Source organism: Anarhichas minor, unplaced genomic scaffold (assembly GCF_050575085.1).
Source record: "Anarhichas minor isolate MPS153535 unplaced genomic scaffold, ASM5057508v1 ptg000035l, whole genome shotgun sequence".
Taxonomy (NCBI): domain Eukaryota; kingdom Metazoa; phylum Chordata; class Actinopteri; order Perciformes; family Anarhichadidae; genus Anarhichas; species Anarhichas minor.
The window spans coordinates 782,733-801,880 of record NW_027466481.1 but is presented as its reverse complement, the minus strand read 5'-3'; the positions used below and the strand labels follow the sequence as shown (position 1 = coordinate 801,880).

General features: G+C 40.7%; 1 protein-coding gene across 2 annotated transcripts in view; it reads left to right on the top strand.

The window, feature by feature from the left end:
* The window catches only part of pear1 (platelet endothelial aggregation receptor 1), a 46,773-nt gene that overhangs the window by 3,944 nt on the left and 23,681 nt on the right, over window positions 1-19,148 (top strand). For both annotated transcript variants that reach the window (XM_076106741.1, XM_076106743.1), the window contains exon 2: window positions 18,733-18,843. In XM_076106741.1, the coding sequence (XP_075962856.1) occupies window positions 18,737-18,843 (107 nt within the window). In that variant the 5' untranslated portion in view covers window positions 18,733-18,736. The remainder of the gene's footprint in view (window positions 1-18,732; window positions 18,844-19,148) is intronic.

The window sequence follows — 19,148 nt, the reverse complement described above, 5'->3', positions numbered from 1 at the left end:
GTCAAGACCACAAATGTGGTCAATAAAATGTCACTAAAATGTCTCAGAATAGATGTATTTGTTAACATTGCTCATACAAAACAATGGGCAAATCCCACACATAAAATTCACATCAGCAATGCCTTTTGATTTTTGTATCAAGACATATCTCATGGTACACCTATACATAGCAGTATAAAAGAGCTGAATGAAGACAAATCTTTATTTGTTTTCATGGGAATGTGGATCTTTCAGATCGATTTGAGGAGTGTAAAGGATTGGCATGTTCCACATTTTATAGTAACTGCGTCATGCAGTGAGAGCTCTGGTCTGGTCTTTGTCTTTACTCTGTCACGCCCTGCCTTGATCTCGGTCTTGACTTGCCCCTCAAAGTCTTCGTCTTGTCTCGGTATCGATACAGTTTGGTCTTGGTCATGACTTAAGTCTTAGGACTTAGGTTTAGGTGGTCTTGACTACAACACTGGTGCGGGGTCTGTGGTGATGTTGGCAAACCCAGCCTGTCTCGTTAACCATGCGTGGTTGGTGTGATCTTTTTGCTGCTTCATCACCATTCATAACTATACAATCAATATATTTATGATTAAATTGTTTACAATGGCACAAAATTGTTAATCCAGCCTCTTAGTTTTGCTATCAAAGTGCACCAGAGTGATTAATTCATCTTTAAATTGTTGCATAACAATTTCAAGGTGAATATTTCTGTATTTTGTTATATATCACAGAAAACAAAATTGCAATGTCACTTATTTTCCAGTATTGTGCAGCACTATTGTTCTGGTATCTGAGTTCTCTGATATAAGCAGCGAACAAACCAAGCGATGTCAACAAAAGGTTTTAGAGCAAAACTAATACTGTTCACTAACCTGTTGCAAACCATTTCCTCTATTTTAAGCTACAACCAGCTCGATAAAGCTGCATGATGAGGTTATGGCAGTCTGTTGTGTATGATATGGGTCTTTAGTAGGATTGGAGGTAGCTGGGAGCTGCAGAGGCGACCAGAAGTTGTCTTGTGGCAGGGACCACTCACTGTCTGAGAGCATCTTTCTTCGTGTTTCTTTAGTTTTTTTTGGCTTTTGGTGCTAAATAGTGTTTCTGCATTCTCGTGTGGGTGGTACTGGGTGGCGCTCTTTTTCCTTATGCTGCGGGTTGATTTCTTTCTCTGGTCCACTGACTTTTATCTATGTGTAAAATGTTACAAGTAACTGGAAATTCTGTTGATTCATCCCACACATTTTATACACCAGCTTACCTTATGACAGTTAGTAACATGAAAAGACCTTTGTCTACTCACCAAGCTTTTTATTTTTGATGCTAAAATAGTTGTGATGAAAAAAAACAAAGAGCACAGGGAATTCAAAAGAAGGTGACATTGGGTTGAATATTCCTACCACAGGCTTATATAAGCCTTTCAACCCCATGTGCTCTGCAGCCGTGCAAGTAATTTGCAGCAGATTCGACTGCAGCCCTCCGGCCCGGGGGAACATGTACAGTTTCATTGGGCTCTGGCTCAAATAACCAATCATAAAAAGCAGAGGTCGGGGGGTTTGGGGCTGGAACAGAAGGAGGAGCCAACAGCGGCTTGATGAAGTGACCACAGACTACTTGTACTGTGGTGAGGGTCTTTCCTGAAGTTGCTTATGTTGGTGGTTGGTGGGTGGTGTTTTGGGGTGGTGGGTGGAGCAGCAGTGGAGACATTGTTCATTAAGATTTCAGGGGTTTTCATTGGTGTCGTCTCGCTGTGAAGTCTATGCAGGATATCTGGAACCAAGTGAAACCTGAGATGTAGAATTAGAGAAAATGCAGCACCAAATATGAGGTTCAGAGGGCTTCTCGCTTTTTTGTTTTCATATGTGATGAAAATGGGGTTATGTTTGTTTGTATTTGTTTTTAATACTTTGCCAAGCAAAAGTGGTTGTGCAAATGGAGCGCTGAATGTGTATTTAATCAGTTATGAGATGAAATATCATGAGTTTACCATACAAGATGTGAGTTTTGCATGTGGAAAACAAATGGCCTTTGTGTCATGCTTGGCACCAGGCGGACATGAACTGCTAGAACACTTGATGTTTTTCTTGAGCTCATACCCAAATCCACTCCACCAGCTGCGTTAAGCTATGACTCTCACAGTCGTCCATCTTGCACTTTATGAGAGGACTTATTTTCTTCTTCTTTTTTTTTCATTCCATTTTCCAGGCCACTTCTGAAAGACAAACCTAGGATCAGGAAAGGCAGGATGACAGATTTTCATTATTTGTCAGCGTCCTCATTTGGAAAGAAAAAAAAATGGACACAGAAGGCAAAAAGAGGTTTGCTGTTGGAAAAAAGTGTGAGCCAGGACAGGTCCGATGGCATGAAGAACTTTTCCTTTTACACGCCTGATTTTATTCCCAACTCTCTTCTGTGTACATGTCAGAGGAAGAGAATGTTGAGATGCAGACCTGGATGTCCATGCAAGATGTTTCCTACCCGGCTTCCTATTGTTTGTCACAGTTTTCATTCCCCTGGTGCCGCCTGGTGCAAAGATGATTGAAGACAGAAGACAGAGCTCGGACCTGAGGGACCGGGTCTGACTTTATCGAAAAACTGTAAGAAACTCAGCTGAAGAATAATTAGTTGGAGACAGACGATAATGAACCAGCGAGTTGTAGTCAATTAAAGAGTAATGAGGAAAGCATGTTAGCTTCAAAGACATTGTCAATAAAGTGCTGACAAGATACTCCGTAGTAACTTGCTTGTTAACAACTAAATTGCTTATTTGCTCATTAACTGGTAAATACTTTGAACTAATCTGCAGCACCGTTTGAAAAGCTGGGAGAATCCTCACTGCAAAAAAAACAAACAAAAAAAAACAAACATCCATGACTCTCAGACGACCTGCTGTGTTAACTGTTTCCCGTTTGCCTTTTGGGCATCCAGAAAAAGAAAAGTGTTAACAATTTCCCCTCCACTTGGTGTCCTTGAGTTGGAACATCATACCCAAACAAGATGACAGGCTCCTGGACATTCTCCCTCCTTCCACCCTCAGTGTTTGCCCTCCCACAGCGTTGCCCAGGATGTCCTGTGTGGTGCCTTGTATCTGGCTCTTGTCTCCTCTTTGCCCCCTGTCTTCCTGTTGCGTTGGACAGACATGCATGTGTCATTCCAAAAAGCCCCAAGAGGCTAACGTGTTGCACAATGCAGATGCCAGGGCTTTTAACTTAAGCACATTTCACAACGCCTAGTCTCATCTTTCTTTAGCCACGAGGCTTTCCAACAAAGTGAATTAATGGGACCCCCTGTGGGGTTTGAAACAGTCTAGTGACACTGCTGGGAAAAGCACGGAGGATAAGACTAAGTAAAGGAACATCTCTGAGGGTTCACCCTTAGGGTAGCACACGTGGCTGAAGTTTTTCAGTGAAGAAAATATGGCTTTAACTTCCAGATGTTTGCAGGATGAGGCCAATCTGGAGAGAGGGAGGGAGAAGGAGCTTTTTGGGTTACAAAAAAGCCCTAAAATGATCACTTAATAAGTTGCAGGTTTCCACCTTGTCCTCCAGAAAGGCAGCACACCATGTGCGTGAGCTTGGCCTGTAAATCAATGGGGTTTAACTTTTAGGAATTTACTGGCCCAGACTGGACTTCCTGCAAATAGAGATAGAGAAGGAAAGCCAATAGAGATAATAACTGATGACTGTTCTGGTGAACTCTACCTGCCTTGATGCTACTCTGCAGCTGCTGCCTGTGTTAATGTTTCGCCAAGCGTTTCCTGGTTATCTAGGTGCTTCAGTTACTAGATGCTTGACCACATGGGAGTAATTGAAAATGCACATTTGTCTCCCAGTGTGCAGCTCCCACTCTCCTTGCATAATGGCTATACAACCCTACAGGCAGAAACACTTCTTTGGTAAAGCACCCATTCATTGTCCATGTAGAAGAAAGGGTACCGTAAATTAACCCTTGACACAAGTGGCAGAAGAAAGTCATCAACAACAACAACAACAGCACTGCAGCAGCTGCAAGAGGAAAAAACAATTCTGCCATCCAGTCACATTAGAAGTGTTGTCTTAATAGAAACCAGATGTGGCGTGGTTAAAGTCTGTTACTGTAAATTGCTCTCTCTCTCTTTCATACAACCGTGACTCAAAAACGTACATTAAAACTGTTGCATGGGAATGTTATACACAACATGAAATATGTCCCTCTAAAACATTGTGTTTGCATAAAGGATGATGCTTACTGTGATGTTATTCAGACGCCGCAGACATTCAGACGGATCAACATAATCTTGTCAGTCACCATAGACCCCAGAGGAAGCCCATATTTTACAAAACATATATCAACAAAACACAGAGATGTTTTTATACAGTAGGCCTCGATCAATACAGAACAGAAAATTCTTCCTAAGCGCAGCATCAATTATTTAAAATAAGTTTATAATTGAGTTTTGTGGACACATTCAGCTTCTGTGCTTGTGGAGGGTTTTTGCCAAAGCAGATGGGGTTCGATTTCACACCTCTCCAACAGAGTTTGGGCAGCAGCTCCCCCACCACGAGGGTCAAAACCACAAGAGTAAGCAATCTGCACGGTCTCCAGCCAAAAACAAAGGTGGTAATGGAAAGAAAAGAGAGCAGTGTGCCTGTGTGTGTGTGTGTGTGTGTGTGTGTGTGTGTGTGTGTGTGTGTGTGTGTGTGTGTGTGTGTGTGTGTGTGTGTGTGTGTGTTGAGGTACATGGAACAGGCAAGGTCTGTGTGTGTTGAGGTACATGGAGCAGGCAAGGTCTGTGTGCACATCTGTGTTTATGTCGATGTTCGATACAGAGTTTTGTGATGACTTGGCAGTTTTGTCTGCCTGCAGTGGGTCAGCGTTTCCCTTTAGTGGCTGCAGTCTGGTCGCCTGTTTCCCCTCGTAAGAAACTACAAGTCAAACAAGCGATCGGAGAAGTGCACTCCGGTTATGGACCAGCATATGAGGGACGGGCTGTAAAGTTTGGCAAAGCTGTGGAATAGATTACGTTTCTTTCTGTTTTTGCATCCGTCACCACCTTGAAGTACATCCAGATGTGCACAATGCATTAATGAAACCATAGAGCCATTAAGAAACAGTAATTGAGTCTTTGAATCAATGACAATACATAATATGACATAATAATCGTATGACTAAATGATTCTCTCATTCTCAGATTTGAAGGATGAGTCTGGTGGTGTCTTTTTTTCAACAAAACAAAACAATGTGTTAGTGCGTTCAATACCGTCTGACTTCCCTTCTCTGTCTGTGTCCCCAAACCCATTGTTTCCTACCGAAGACATAAATCTTTAAAAACAACTCAATAAAAAAAAAAGCCCTGTATGTTTAAAAAACACCTGTGCACTTCAGTGTTGTCACTGAAATAGAGACAAATGTGCAATTTTGGGGACTATTTTCAGCCGCTGATCAGTAGACATTTGATACGCTCGTGAGCATTTACTGCAGCAGGACGGTGTATGTGGGATTGACTCTCAATAAACTACAGATCCCGTGTTCATCATCACTAAGAAACATGTCATCCAGTGCAACAGCGAAGCTCAATGATGTGTTATAAGACTGCAGTTTTACACCCGATTAAATAGTTGCTTGCTTAATATAATTACTGACTTCTTTCTCTTCACAAAGAGTTATTTTGCTCGGAGAGAGTAATGTGATTGTTGCAGGAATTCAGTGGAGATTGTTTCTGTTTTCTTAAGCTCCTCTGAAGATTTCAAAGGCTCTTGACCTCGAGCTGCTCTGTATATGTTAAAGGAACTGTGTGTCCTAATAAATACGGATGAAGAAGTGTTGGCCTTTGCATAGATTTATCATGGGAACATTAAACACAGTGACAGAATCTCCTCATGATAGATATTTTTTAAAGCAATGTTTCCCACAACTTCTTGACCCCAGAAAGGAGGACAGAAATAACTTGTTTTTGAGGCGATATTAAGCAAAGAGAAAGACGTTACTATTGAATAAATCTGCTGGTCATGGTGGGAAAATGAGCATGAGGATGATGCTGTGATGTATAAAAATGGATAAGGACCTAAACCTCACAGGGGTCAATGGGGTAATTAAAAGGACAAATACAGGCTCAGGAACATGTCGCTGTGCAGCTACAGCTCAGAGTTCCTATGTGTGTTTCATACAAACTGTTAAATAAATCTGTATAGATAACATCTCTAACAAGAGCAAACAATTAGTTAATGGTTTTAATTGCAAAGATTCAAAATACATTCACAATGTCCAGATTAGCAAATCATAACACATAACATACAAGATCAAATATAAGTTTAGAATATTGTTTTGTAAATCTTCACCCAAAACAACCGCTTTTTGACAAATGAAGTGAATGAAGTTTTCAGGTTTTGGACTGTTTGTCGGTGTCACTGTGGGCTCTTGGATATTGCCATTTTTCACTGTTAAATTATGTTTCACAGGCCAAACAATTAACTGATTAATCAAGAGAATTAACGTCAGATTAATTGATGGTGAAAATAATCGTCAGTTGCAGCGCTGATTGTTTTTCCAAATTGTTATCCAAATCACTTGCTTTTTGACAAATTAACTAATTCCTATGAGACTGAGGTGAGTTTAATGGGAGTAGATCTGCAATGACTACTCAGTTGTCGATTAGTCGTCTGACAGAAAATTGATCTGCAATTATTTTAATAATCAACTAATCATTTAAGTCATTTTTAAAGCAAAACATTTGGACTGACAAAAAAGAATATTTGATGACGTCAACCAGGTTGTAGTGATTTTCACTGTTTTCTAAAGTTGTATTGGCCGAATGATTAAATGATCAATGAAGAAAGTAATTAGATGAATTGCCAATTAATTGATAATGGCAATAATCACCATAAAAGTGACCCTTTTTCAACTGCCATATGAAAACGCAGACCAATGGCATAACTATTAACCCCTTTTTGAGATTAGGAAGTAATAAAACCATGACTATTTAGTCAAGAGTCATGGCCTTGTTGTAAAGTTATAGAATGATAATTCAAGAGAATAACTTGACTCAAACAAACATCCATAGCCGGAGAACAGAGAGCTTCCTGAATGGCAGCAGAGAACGAGCTCGACAGTGAAGCACAGGAAGAGATGAGGAGGAAGTGTGCGTCTGAATCAACAACTCGTCTGTGATGCATGCAGAAACAATGGCACAAAGGACATTCCCACTAATCAATCAAGCGTCGCAGTCATTAGAAATATCCTGCTTATAGTCGTTATGGCAGAGATCTCTTCAAATAGTTAGAACATGATTCAGCAAAGTTTGACATTCTTGTCCTGTTCATTACAACTTGACTCGCTCTTTTAGCAAATGTTAGTGGAGTCAATGTCCGTAAGTCGACCCACCACTGTGGCGCGGACTGAAATATCTGAAATTTTGTACAGGTTGCTCAGAGGATGGATGTCAATGACTTTGATGATCCAGGAAACATTTCCGAGTGATTCAGTGAAATATCTCAACATCTGCGAGGTGGATTGGCACATTATCCTCAAACATTCTTGGTTCCCAGACGATGCAGCCTACTGATTTTGGTGATCCACTGACTTTTCCTCTGGTGCCACCATGAGGTTTGCATTTGAGGTTTTGACTGAAATGTCTCAACATATGTTATATGGGTGGCCATTGATGTCACCTTGGTGATTCCTCTCATCTGAACATTTTAATTTGTCCAAATCTTTGATTTATGACAAAATACATCCAAACTATAACTTGTGGTTAAGTGCTTATAGGTTGTTCTAATGAAGTTATATGTTTCTTTTAAGGGGCAACAATCTGTGTACCTAAATATATAACAACTAAAATGGCTTTTATATTATATTGAAACATGTTTTTGTCATTAGAGGTACAAGGAGGAATCTGCTACACTTCAACACGAAGCTTAAAATTCTTGTTGTAGGTCTAAATCGGTCTCCGTTTTAGATTCTGGTTTTCATGGTTTGTCGCACCATCCCAAATTCCTTGGTGTCAAAACCTAATTTGCTCACAAGTTTGAACTTTATATCACTATGTGATAAGCCGCACTGTGGACGCAGATGGTTCATGTGACAAAACAACCGACATGAGGCGATTGTGAATTTTGAACCCCTACTTATGTTTCTTTCCAGCTGCAGCCTTCTAATGTTGTGGACTGAGAGGTTTCTCGCACGTGTTCTTACTGTGAGAGGTTACAATGCAAAGCTATGTTTTCTGGTCACGGCTTGTGGAATAAAGCTATGTTTTTCACAAGGACTCTGTGTGTCTCTACACCAGTATGATCCACAGAGCATTACAGCACATATAATTACAGCTCTGTATGGTCAGGTCCCTCTGAAACCTCAGCCAGGGCTTCCATTTTGGGTTTTCCACCATTTCACTCACTGAAGTTTGGATAAAACACTTGTTGTAAAGAGCCCAGACATGATCTCAATCCAAGGTGTGCAAGTCATTGTTTTTGTTTATTTTGCTCCATAGGAGGTGAGCTGGTGTATTCGTTACAGCGTCTCAGTGTTTAAGCTTGTTTTTGTGGACCCTCTCTCTCTGACCATTGAAGCCACAGCCATCCTGCCTGTGGTTTTGGTCTGGAGTGTGGAGGACCAGGCAGCAGTTTGCACTGTGGGTCTGTGTGGGAGAGTGCACGAGCCTCAAACGTGTCAGAGTAATGCAACAGGGAGAGCAAAGAGCTCCAACTGGCAAGAGGCCCAGCTCAAAAAACAAAACAAAAAAAGGATTTCAGTGTAAACCACGTCAGATCACACACATCTGCACAAAGTAAACATTTGAAGAAAGAAGAAAACAAGGATTATTCATTTGATTTTTCATCAACGTCCCCAAAGACTGCAGTTACAACAGATTTGATTTTATTCCCTGTGCAGTGATACGGTTGAATCATGTTAAATATTTGGTCATAGGGTTCAATGCACAACATTGTTCTTGAGTATTATAAGCAGGGTTGGCAATCTTCAGAAACTAGACTAAAAGACTTTAAAAAATGATCCAACTGAAAAAGCCAGCCGAGTGTTTGCCAACCCTTTTCAAATGAAAGCAGCACTAGCTGACAGCCCGTCCCTTTAGGCCTCCATCCAAAGCCACTCCTCCAAAATTATCATTATGGACGTAAACGAAAAACATGGCTATTGTTAGTACTCACTGCTGTCAAAATAGCAGCATGTGGAGACTCTGGTGACCAGCATTGCATGGGAAGAATACGCGCAGGCAGACAGGCAGGTCAGCATATTACAGTCCTACAACAGCCACATATACAAGATTTACTTTTTTTTTTTTTTTTTCTCAGAGTGTTCGTTTCATTTAAAGGATCTTAGAATTTAATTGATAATTGAAAATTGTACAAAATACATAAACGTATAGCTTTAAAACTATAAAATGTGGTTTGTTTGAAAACATAAACGTATTCATAGTATTTTATTTTGAATTTACTCATATTAAAATACATTTCTTAATAATTCTAAGTCTGTTCATTTACATGGATTGTTGCACCGCCTAACATTTTGGTAGACTGAGATTTAACAGAATATGTATTATTTGAATATATTGAAAATGTATTAACTAAACAAAAACTAAACTAAAAAGGTTTTATAGAATAAAGTGATGCATTTCATGAATTGGTATTTTCAGAGGAAATAATGTAGTTGGACACAAAACTATGCATGTCAACCCCCTGTCTACAAAATGACGTGACTGAACACTCCCAGTTTTTAAACTTTCAAACACGGTAACGTACAAAACAGAACAAAAAACGCTATAAAACTACTGCAGTAGGTTTAGTAGAAAAACATCATGGTTTGGCTTAAAATGACAATGTAATTGAAACTAAACTAAAATGAAACACAAGTACTTGGTTTGGTTTAGGCAACAAAACTACGACTTGGTTATTTTTAGACAATAATAGTCTCCGAGCAGTCTCGTTGTGTTTTGTGGCTCATACTTTTTAAAGCCTTATTTTGAGAAAATGAAATGCATGTTTAAGACCCCGCGGGTGCCCCGAGACTGGAGCCAATACAAAATCAACTCTGTCCTCCGCTCGGCTCATGTTGATGTCCTCATGCGCTCCAAAACAACAGCATTACCATGGTGACCTTATCACTCCGACCACTGATATCCACGGGCTCTGTTCTCCATCACCGTGGGGACAGATGCTGTCACATGAGCTCCAGTACCTTCTGACCTCACTCACAAAGGCACTCTCCAACATCAACACACACTCACAAGCTCTAGCTCATCGAAGTACTACTATAGCTATTTACCACGACAGGAAAAGGTGTGGACATCGCACATTGCATCCTCTCAGTTCCCATCATTTTAAATCGGCTTCTGCTTTCATGTTCACGTAGTCAGAGTTAATTTTTAAGCTCCATTTCTTATCTCCTGCGTCGAGGTCTTTAATTTGCCGGGTTTTACAGTATAGGCCTACATTTTATATAGTTATTGCATTACTTAAGTTTTGTTGTCATTGGCCGCTGCAAGGCGATATGAAGGGGAAACAAAGTGAATGTTAAAGACAGCTAAATGACCTCAGACCTGCTGCCTGATGAATCTGTCATTGGTTCCCCCTGGAACTTTAACTAGAATGAATGTAACGTGGGGACCAGGAAGGGACACACACACACACACACACACACACACACACACACACACACACACACACACACACACACACACACACTGCATCCTGTTTTTCTCAGTTAAATAAAAGATCCCAGACCCCAATGACTGAGATTGCCAAAGTAAAGCTGGCCTGTCGTTGACTTAGAGTTGACTTGAGATGATTTTGTTAGTTTTTCCATTGCAGCTCCCCTAATTAACAGAGCTTTAAAATGACTTGAACCCAAGGACAGATTGGCAGGCAGCACAAGGCATCTGTCGTTGTATTTAAGAGCCTGATGGTACAAAGTCTTTTGTTGCAGAGGATCCAGATCATTTATTCCCATGTTATTACTGGAAACTCAAGCAAAGCCGTGGGGCAGATCGGCTGACATCATTATAAGATACAGTCGCAGAATAAGGGGTCAAATTAAGACAATTAAAGAGCTTGAAAACGGAGACACAAAAAACAGACTTTGCAAAGGTGTGCAGTAAGTTCAAAAGGTCAAAAATTCTCACTTATTTTGAGTCAGTCTTGCAGATAGCAAACACAGCAGAGCTCACTCAGCGAAATTCAGACTTCCAAGATCTGTGCAAGGCCTCCCCCTCCTCTCTACTTAGATCATCCTTTTGTCACGCAACTCCCCCGAGAACCGTCAGCTGCATTTGAGCTGCCAAGAGTTTTCCACTGAAAAGCTTTTTTCCAGTGTGGGGGTTCAGCTCTTGTGGCAGAATACCACCTTTTACCGTATATGATGTCTTTACTGTAAACAGAGGGAAACGTGTTGACGTAGGCGTTGTGGATTTACTCTGGACTGAAGCTTCATAATGTGGTCAAATTGATGAACACCGTGAAATATGTTGGTGTGTGTTTTTATGTTAACTTGTATGCGTGTTCTCACGTTACATTTTTGGGTGTGGCATGCAATTGTTTCTCACAGTCTCTGGTGTGTTGTTAAGGGTCTCTGCTCCCCCCCGCCCCCCAAAACCAGCCACCCACCCAACATGAGGCATAGCAGCAACTGGGGAGCGTGTGCCAGCCTCACTGTGGTCGACCAGCCGAACCCGTCCTGCGCGCCAAGATGAGAACCCAGATGCAAAGGATTATGGGTTTTATATTCAGTTTACAGTAACTCTGGTTTAACGTGAGGGTGGGATGGGGAGGAGGGGGAGACGGGGAGAGGGGACTGCGGTCGGTGTGTCACATGGAGGACTCTGGCTAATATATTTCAGTTTCTGCCCTCGAGCAGTTTTATAGATTTGTTTTTCTAAGAGCTAAACTGTAAAATTGCGACGCAAACCTTCGGCTCTTCTCCCCTGTGGAGGGTATTTTTTCGATACCCGTGATCACAATCAGAGGGTGATCATTTAAACCTCCTTAAGGCTGCGATACACACAGCAACTTTACAGGCCAACTTTTAAGTGCAATTGTGCGCAGAAACGCTTTAATCATGTGCAGTGTGACCATCTTGTTGCCAGGAAACATTTGAATTGATTTTTGTCCTTTGGTCTTTCCTTCTTCGTCTGTTGCAAACACTTTTGCAGGCCGCATTGGTTTCCCATCTAGTTTTCATGTCAAGGAGTCCTTAAAGGACCTGCAGTCAGCTACGACTGCGTCTCAGGGAGTTCAATTAGATACAGAGCTCACTTTGGGTGGGCAAAGGCACTTGGGAGTAAAGTCTGAGACAAGAGCAATGATTCTTCGTTGCTGCTGTCTCATTGTTTTAATGGTATTATAATGGAGTTTAACCACTCCTTATCTCTCCCTTTGGGAACCACAGGTCGATTAAATCACTCCTTCAGCCGCATGTTGATGGGTTGGGCACGCTACTTTTATTTTGAAAGTGTCTTCCACAGCGGTGACGGATTACCTCATTAAAACTGTAATCAGTAATCCAAGGCATTAGACACATTTAAAATGTATTTAGATTACTTTCATTTACCTAGAAATGTGTCACTTTTAATTTTGCACTACCATGACAAAAGTTTAGGAAATTTATATCATGTTTAAAATACATTTTTATAAAGAACACCTGTCTTCATTTAAGTGCCCTTCCAAGTTTCTTGATTTTTATTTCTGTAAGTATTCCCAGAAGTAATCCTTGTTTAATGTTTTTCAGAACATATATAATTGAATGCATCTTATTTTACATTACAAAACAATATCCACTTCTGTTTTCTATTATAATTCTCTCAATGGAAAACACACTTTCTCCTCCAACCTCGAATGCATCATTGTCAAGTTAGCCTGTTTTATCAGCGACCTTATTATGAACTGTTTCACATCAAACTGTTGTAAGGATTTGGTGCTGATATTAGAATGACTTATTATAGCACAAGACGTAAATTATCTGCATTTTGATTCACACTTCTAAGCCGCGCAAGAATGCACCTGCAGGATCGTGTGTCATAACCTACAGTATTTCACTCTATGCTGCCTTTCTTTTGTAGCCTTGTTGACTTTGGTTGTAGTTTTAAAATAGCACACATAATAAAGACATTAGAGGCAAAGATTTTATGCCATTGATTCTGGAAGAACATGCTGGAGTCTGCAATGCCAAGGAAAGCTCTGAAAGCTTTGAAAAGAAGAGATAAAAAGAGTCTGGAAGATGGGAGACATGCTCTGTAGTTTCTGTGTTGGACATCAGAGCACCTCGACATGAAAATGAACTCGTATTTGGCAGTGCTGTTTCTATCTCTCTGTCGCTGTCTCTCTTAACACCCCAGCCAATATGTCATTACGTCTATTTATTTTCTTTCATCCATGGCATACCCTTCCAGGGGGTGACTAATATTTTCTACCGCAATTAGCACATAGAGACAGAAATCTGAGCTTAGAAAGAAGGGAAACAGGGAAGCAGTTTGATCAGTGCCTTGTGCTTTGCTGAGACGTCCACCAAAATAAAAAGGCTTTTTTTTAGTGTAACCTGTTATTAGTTGTAATACTACTCAAGAAGATCAAATCTAAATAAAGAGGACGATTACAATGTTCGGTAAATGTGCAGTTTGTTTTGGGTTGGTCCACCACTCTTATGACATGACACAGATTGCCATGCTATTTTGGACAGATATTCGTGGTCCCCAGTGGATGAATCCTTTTGACTTTAGTTATCCACTGACTGTTCCTCTAGCACCACCAGCAGGTCAAAATATTCAGTAATCCAGTGAAATATCTCAACATCTACGCTGGATTTGTACAATTATCGGTGCAGCTATTCATGATTCCCAGTGGATGAATCCTAATGACTCTAGTAATCCCCGGACTTTTCCTCTAATGCCACCATGAGGTTGAAATTTTTGGTTTATAGTGAGATTTCACAACAACTATTGGATGGATTGCCATTGCAATTTGGTACATTCAAGTTCCCCTCAGGATGAATCGTAATAAGTTTGGTCTCTTGATTTTTTATCAGTGTTAATCTGTCAAATACTTTACCCCAATACTCTTTGCAGCTCATACGATTGATAAACAACTTAAGTTAAATGTTTTCAAATTGTCTAAATCGTCAATCATGGCTCATGCAAGAAGAGGCTGCAAGTGGTTTCATTTGGTAATTTTATGTGTTTCTAGATTTACAGCTATCATAGATTGCTGTTGAAATACCCCAAGTGACTGCTGGTTAAACTGTTGTTATAAAAGGCATGGTTTGACATTTTGGGAAATGGGCCTAGGCTTATAGTCTGATGAGAAGATATATATTCATCAATATTCTCATATGTGTCATATTTCAATATGAAACTGGAACCAGCAGCCAGTTAGCTTAGCTTAGCATGAGGCAACCAGAAACCTCGTGGTGACAAGACTTCTGTATATCACTGTAAAAGTCCAAGAAATAGTCCTGCATATAACGCCTTATAAAACCACTTGTTGGTCCGCAGTTTTTGACATTAAACAAACAAGATATAACTTTTAATTTGTGAACTTTATAGATACCGGTCGGCAGATTTCTATCCATAGACAGAACCAGCCTAGCTGTTTCTCCCTGTTTCCAGTCTTTAAGCTAAGCCAAGCTTAGCGCCCTCTGGCTCCAGCTACATAAATAATGGACAGACATAAGAGTGGTATCAAACCTTTCATCTCTTTCCCAAAATGTCAAGCTATTCCTTTAACAAGTTGTTTTTACTTCATGCTATTGAAAGTGATATTAGAGAGGGAAGATTTAAGCAGAATATGGTAACAACATGGGTACGAGTGTCTACTGAGATTAATATAAAACCACTGCATCTGCTTTCATTTGGGCTTTGTTTTCACTGAAGCCCTCTGTGTGGTACTGTTAAGAGCATTGTGGGGCCCCTTGAACATCTCACAGCATTCCTCAGTTGGTACAATGCATGTACGCGTGGGCCGCTGCTTTGGGCCTTGACAGAATGAGTCAGTCAAGAGCAGTGAATTAGCAAAATGCTCTCAGACACTAAAAATAGTTTCTCTCTGAACTCGTTTCAGCGTATGGGACTCATTTGATGTGCGTGTGCGTAATGTCTCCAGAACGTGACAACACATGATCAGTCCTTGAAAACTCTACAAACTGTGTAGTGGGTGTTTGGAGTGTGCACGCGAGTGGACTTTATGTGTTTGGTGTAAGTGTACATGCACGTACGCCTGTGTGTGTGGTGTTTCATACTGGTTTATAGAGCCACATGAAAGTTTCATTGCCACTGGATGAGATTGTCTGTTTTTTTCCCAGTACAAACAACATCAAAACATGTTGGAGTAACCTCCACTATTGTGGTATTTCAGTGTTCTTGTTCCAGACTTCACCTCTTTGACCAGTGGATGTGAAATGTTGACGTGTGCATACAATGCTGTCAGTTAGCTGATAGCTAAATGCATCGAAACTGAATGGAAAAACAGTTGCGATACATCATACTACTTGTGCTTTTCTGCTGCCGAGCCAAGCTTGTCAAAGTCCAAAGGTTCAGAGCTGCAGTTTGGAGAAAGCTCAAAGGAAATAATGATAGCTTAGGGCTGGATGTAATGGAGTAGAAGGCTATTATGTGAAAAGGAGGAAAGGGGGAGAATCAAACAGTCCACAGTTGTGGTGGAGTTTTGTGTAAAACTCAATTTTTAGAGTACCTGCACTCCTTCACTCCACCTAAAGGAAGAGTAGCGTCCTTCAAGAGTCCGGTTTCCAGCTGATGATACTACCACATGGAGCACCAGACTTCTGCCTTCCCCTCCCCACTGTAGGTAACCCAAACATGTGATGCAAACAACATCTGAGCTCGACTTCAAAACAACTCCGTCTGCACTCATTTAGCTCGGTTTCTCAGCATTTAAGAATTCCCATGCGGTTTGAAGCCTCTATACTAATGAAGCACAATTAAAATGAAAAGAAGGTAATGAAAAATATTTACCCGCAGTCCAATGAAGTGGCTGGTGAAGTTGACGAGTCCTCTTAATAAAAGCCATATGCTTGTTCTCGTAAAATTCTGTTTTTGTGGCACAAATTTTTGAGGCGTTAGCGTTGATGCCAGTGAGTGAATTAACTCCTGGTAGTGGGTAGGAGAGTAGTAACAGGCAGTTTATCAGAAGCACAAGATGTCTGCACTCACACTGATTTATGCTGCAACCCTCACCATGCCACATCTCCAGCAGTGATAACCAGCCACTGGACAGAGTTAACATAGAAGTTAATCAAGCTTCCGATTGATTACAGTGGTGTTTATGGTGGACTGCTTTTTCTAAAACATCAAATAATCCATATTCTGATGGAATTTGTTTTCTGCAAAGTATCATAAAGAACTCATTTTGTAAACATACACGAAATGGCCCTGATGGGAACTGAACCGCTGACCTTGGCACCATTAGAGGCATGCATTATTCACCAAGCCACATGAAAATCTTCTCCTCATCTTTGGGAAATTGACCGAGCAGAGTGACTGAAAATGCAAATAAGTGCATGAAAAGTGAGAGAAATATGTTTCTCCACCACAAAGTGATGACATGAAGGAAATAGGGCTTAAAAAGCAGTTTGACAGTGAAATGATGGAGTGGAAGCTAGTGCCAGAAACTAGGGTCAAATCTCTAAATCATACATAGTTTTCTTATAGATTTACGTTTGTGTTGATCTAACTTAACCTTGACAAAAAAATCGTACCCCCTTTCTTACCAAAGTCAGACACTTAAACAGTCGGGTGGAAAAGGTCATGCAAGTCACAGAAATTCACAGAGGAGACACAATCCACATGGGAGAATCCGTTCTCATTTTTAAGAAAGCCAAAAGAAAGTCTTTTTTTGTTGTTGTGTGTGCATCAGCATTTTTCCTTTTTTGCTGAATTGCTGAAAATGCAAATATGTGCTTTTCATGTGAAAGAAAGTGTGTTTTGTAGTAGTTTTGGTCCAGCCTGAAATATATCTAACTATTGGATGGATTGCCATGAAATTTTGGACAGACATTCAAGGTCCCCAGCAGATGAACCTTAATGACTTTGGTGACCCACAGACTGTTCCCTGAGAGCCACAATCAGGTCAACACTTTATTTTGTTCTATATACTTGGTATGACAACATTTCTGCAAGACTAATGACATTCCCATCAGCTGTACTTTGCCAAGTTGATTAGAAAATGTTAGCTTGCTAATATGCTAAACTAAAATGGCAAACATGGTGGACATTACCTAAACATCAGCATGTTAGCATTGTAATTGTGAGCATGTTAGCATGCAGATATTAGTTTATTGATTTAGTTTTAAGTTTACCTTATTTGACGGAAATCTTCCACTACTTCTTAGGGTAACATTTTGGTAAAATTTTAGTTGCCTTAACTGTCATCGGTGATAGTGGCTTAAAACTCTCAAAAATGTGACATTTCATGAAACTTTGTTGAGGATGGACTAAGTTTTACCAGTAAGAGAGACATTTGTTGTTCCTCCCTCTGAGATCTAAGATGTTTCTTCATGAAGAACATAATCTTGATTGGTGTTTACAATGTCACTGTCCCATCAGAAATCTCCTAAAGGCCATGAGTAGATGACATGAGAAGCTCTGGAACAGTAATTCTGTCAGGCGTGACTTGTTGAGAAAACAGAGGGGAACAACAGGCCTGACTGATCCCATGTCAACATGACGTTCCTTTCTCTAGAAATGCCGTTGCATTCCCACGACGCTTTTACCAGAGGGCTCACACCACTGGCCTTGTTGAACTTCTGTTCGTTTCCATGGGACATTTGTGAGGGGGGGAAAAAGGGGAAAACCTTGCCTCCCTTTTGCTCCCTGAGAGCCCAACAGGGTCCCCGTGCCGAGGCGCTCTCTTGGGCCGATGCACTGATCGGATCCAGATGTTGCTGGAGTGTGGAGGGGACAGCCGAGGAGTGTGGAGGCCTCACTGCAGCACTGATTGATAGGGGTCAGGATGAAGTAGGGAGTCACATTTCTTGACTCCGAACCCCTTCTCTCTGCTTTTCTTTCTTACTTCTGCTCTCACTCTACCCCGTCTGCTGTCAGCTTGTCTCCTGATGCCTGTGTTTTATGAACCCTGTTGAGACGGTGTGGAGCTCGGCGGGAGCAGACAGCGTTACGCTTTAAATCTGGCTCTTTGCCTCACCTCTGCTGAGCGTTTAACGAACTCTTTAACAGTCAGTGGCTTAACCGCAATTTATAGATACAGAGAACCAGCTTTCAATGAATCTTTCTATCTGCCACGCTGTGAAATGTTGATTATAGTAAATGGAAAACAAAAACAATGATTGTAAATCTCTAGTTGAGAGAAGGAATGGAACTCCCCCCCCCCACCACATCTGTGTGTGAAAGATTTTCCATTGTACTTTCTCCTCACAGAGAGCCACAAAGTTATTGCTTTGTTTCATGGCTGCTCAGATTTGTCACTCAGTGAAGAAACTTCAAAAACACATTCACTTTTTTTGGGATTTTAGGTTTTAAAATTGGACAATAAGGCAAGTAAATGAGTTGGACTGCTAATAATTTCCAATACAGTAAAGAAATCCAATTAAACAACCTCAGAAAACCTCTTCAATCACCTCTTCAACATGGCCTTCACAAATTGCTTTGCATCGTACAAATGTTTTGTTTATTGTGTCCGTCATCTATTTTGTCAGCAAATAATAAAGTGAATATGTTTTGGCCCGGTGCTGTCCTCGCTGAAATGTTTGGGTTTTTGCATCCCTCAGTAAATGTCTGTACTTTTTTCCCCTCAGGACCATGCTGACTGTGCAGAGCTCCGCCGCCCTGCTGCTTTTGAGCCTCCTGATTGGTCTAAGCTACTCTCTGAACCCAAGAGACCCCAATGTGTGCAGCCTGTGGGAGAGGTGAGGCCTGCTTCACTGTCACAAGCAAATACATGTTGCTGTTATATCATGGGTTGGTCAAGACATTCATTCATCACATCAATTACAAAGTAAACTTTTAAGGGAAAAAAAGCAGCCTCACTGTTTTATACTTGATCTGTAGAGGCAGGAACTAACTTTCCCCGCTTTTATTGCTTTTGCACGGAAAATGGTTTACAGAATAAAAATTGATGGTTGGTTACCTGACAATCAAATTAAACACCATTACGGCTAGTGGTCATTGTTATTTTCTATCCAGAGATGTGTAGCTATTTACATGGATCCAT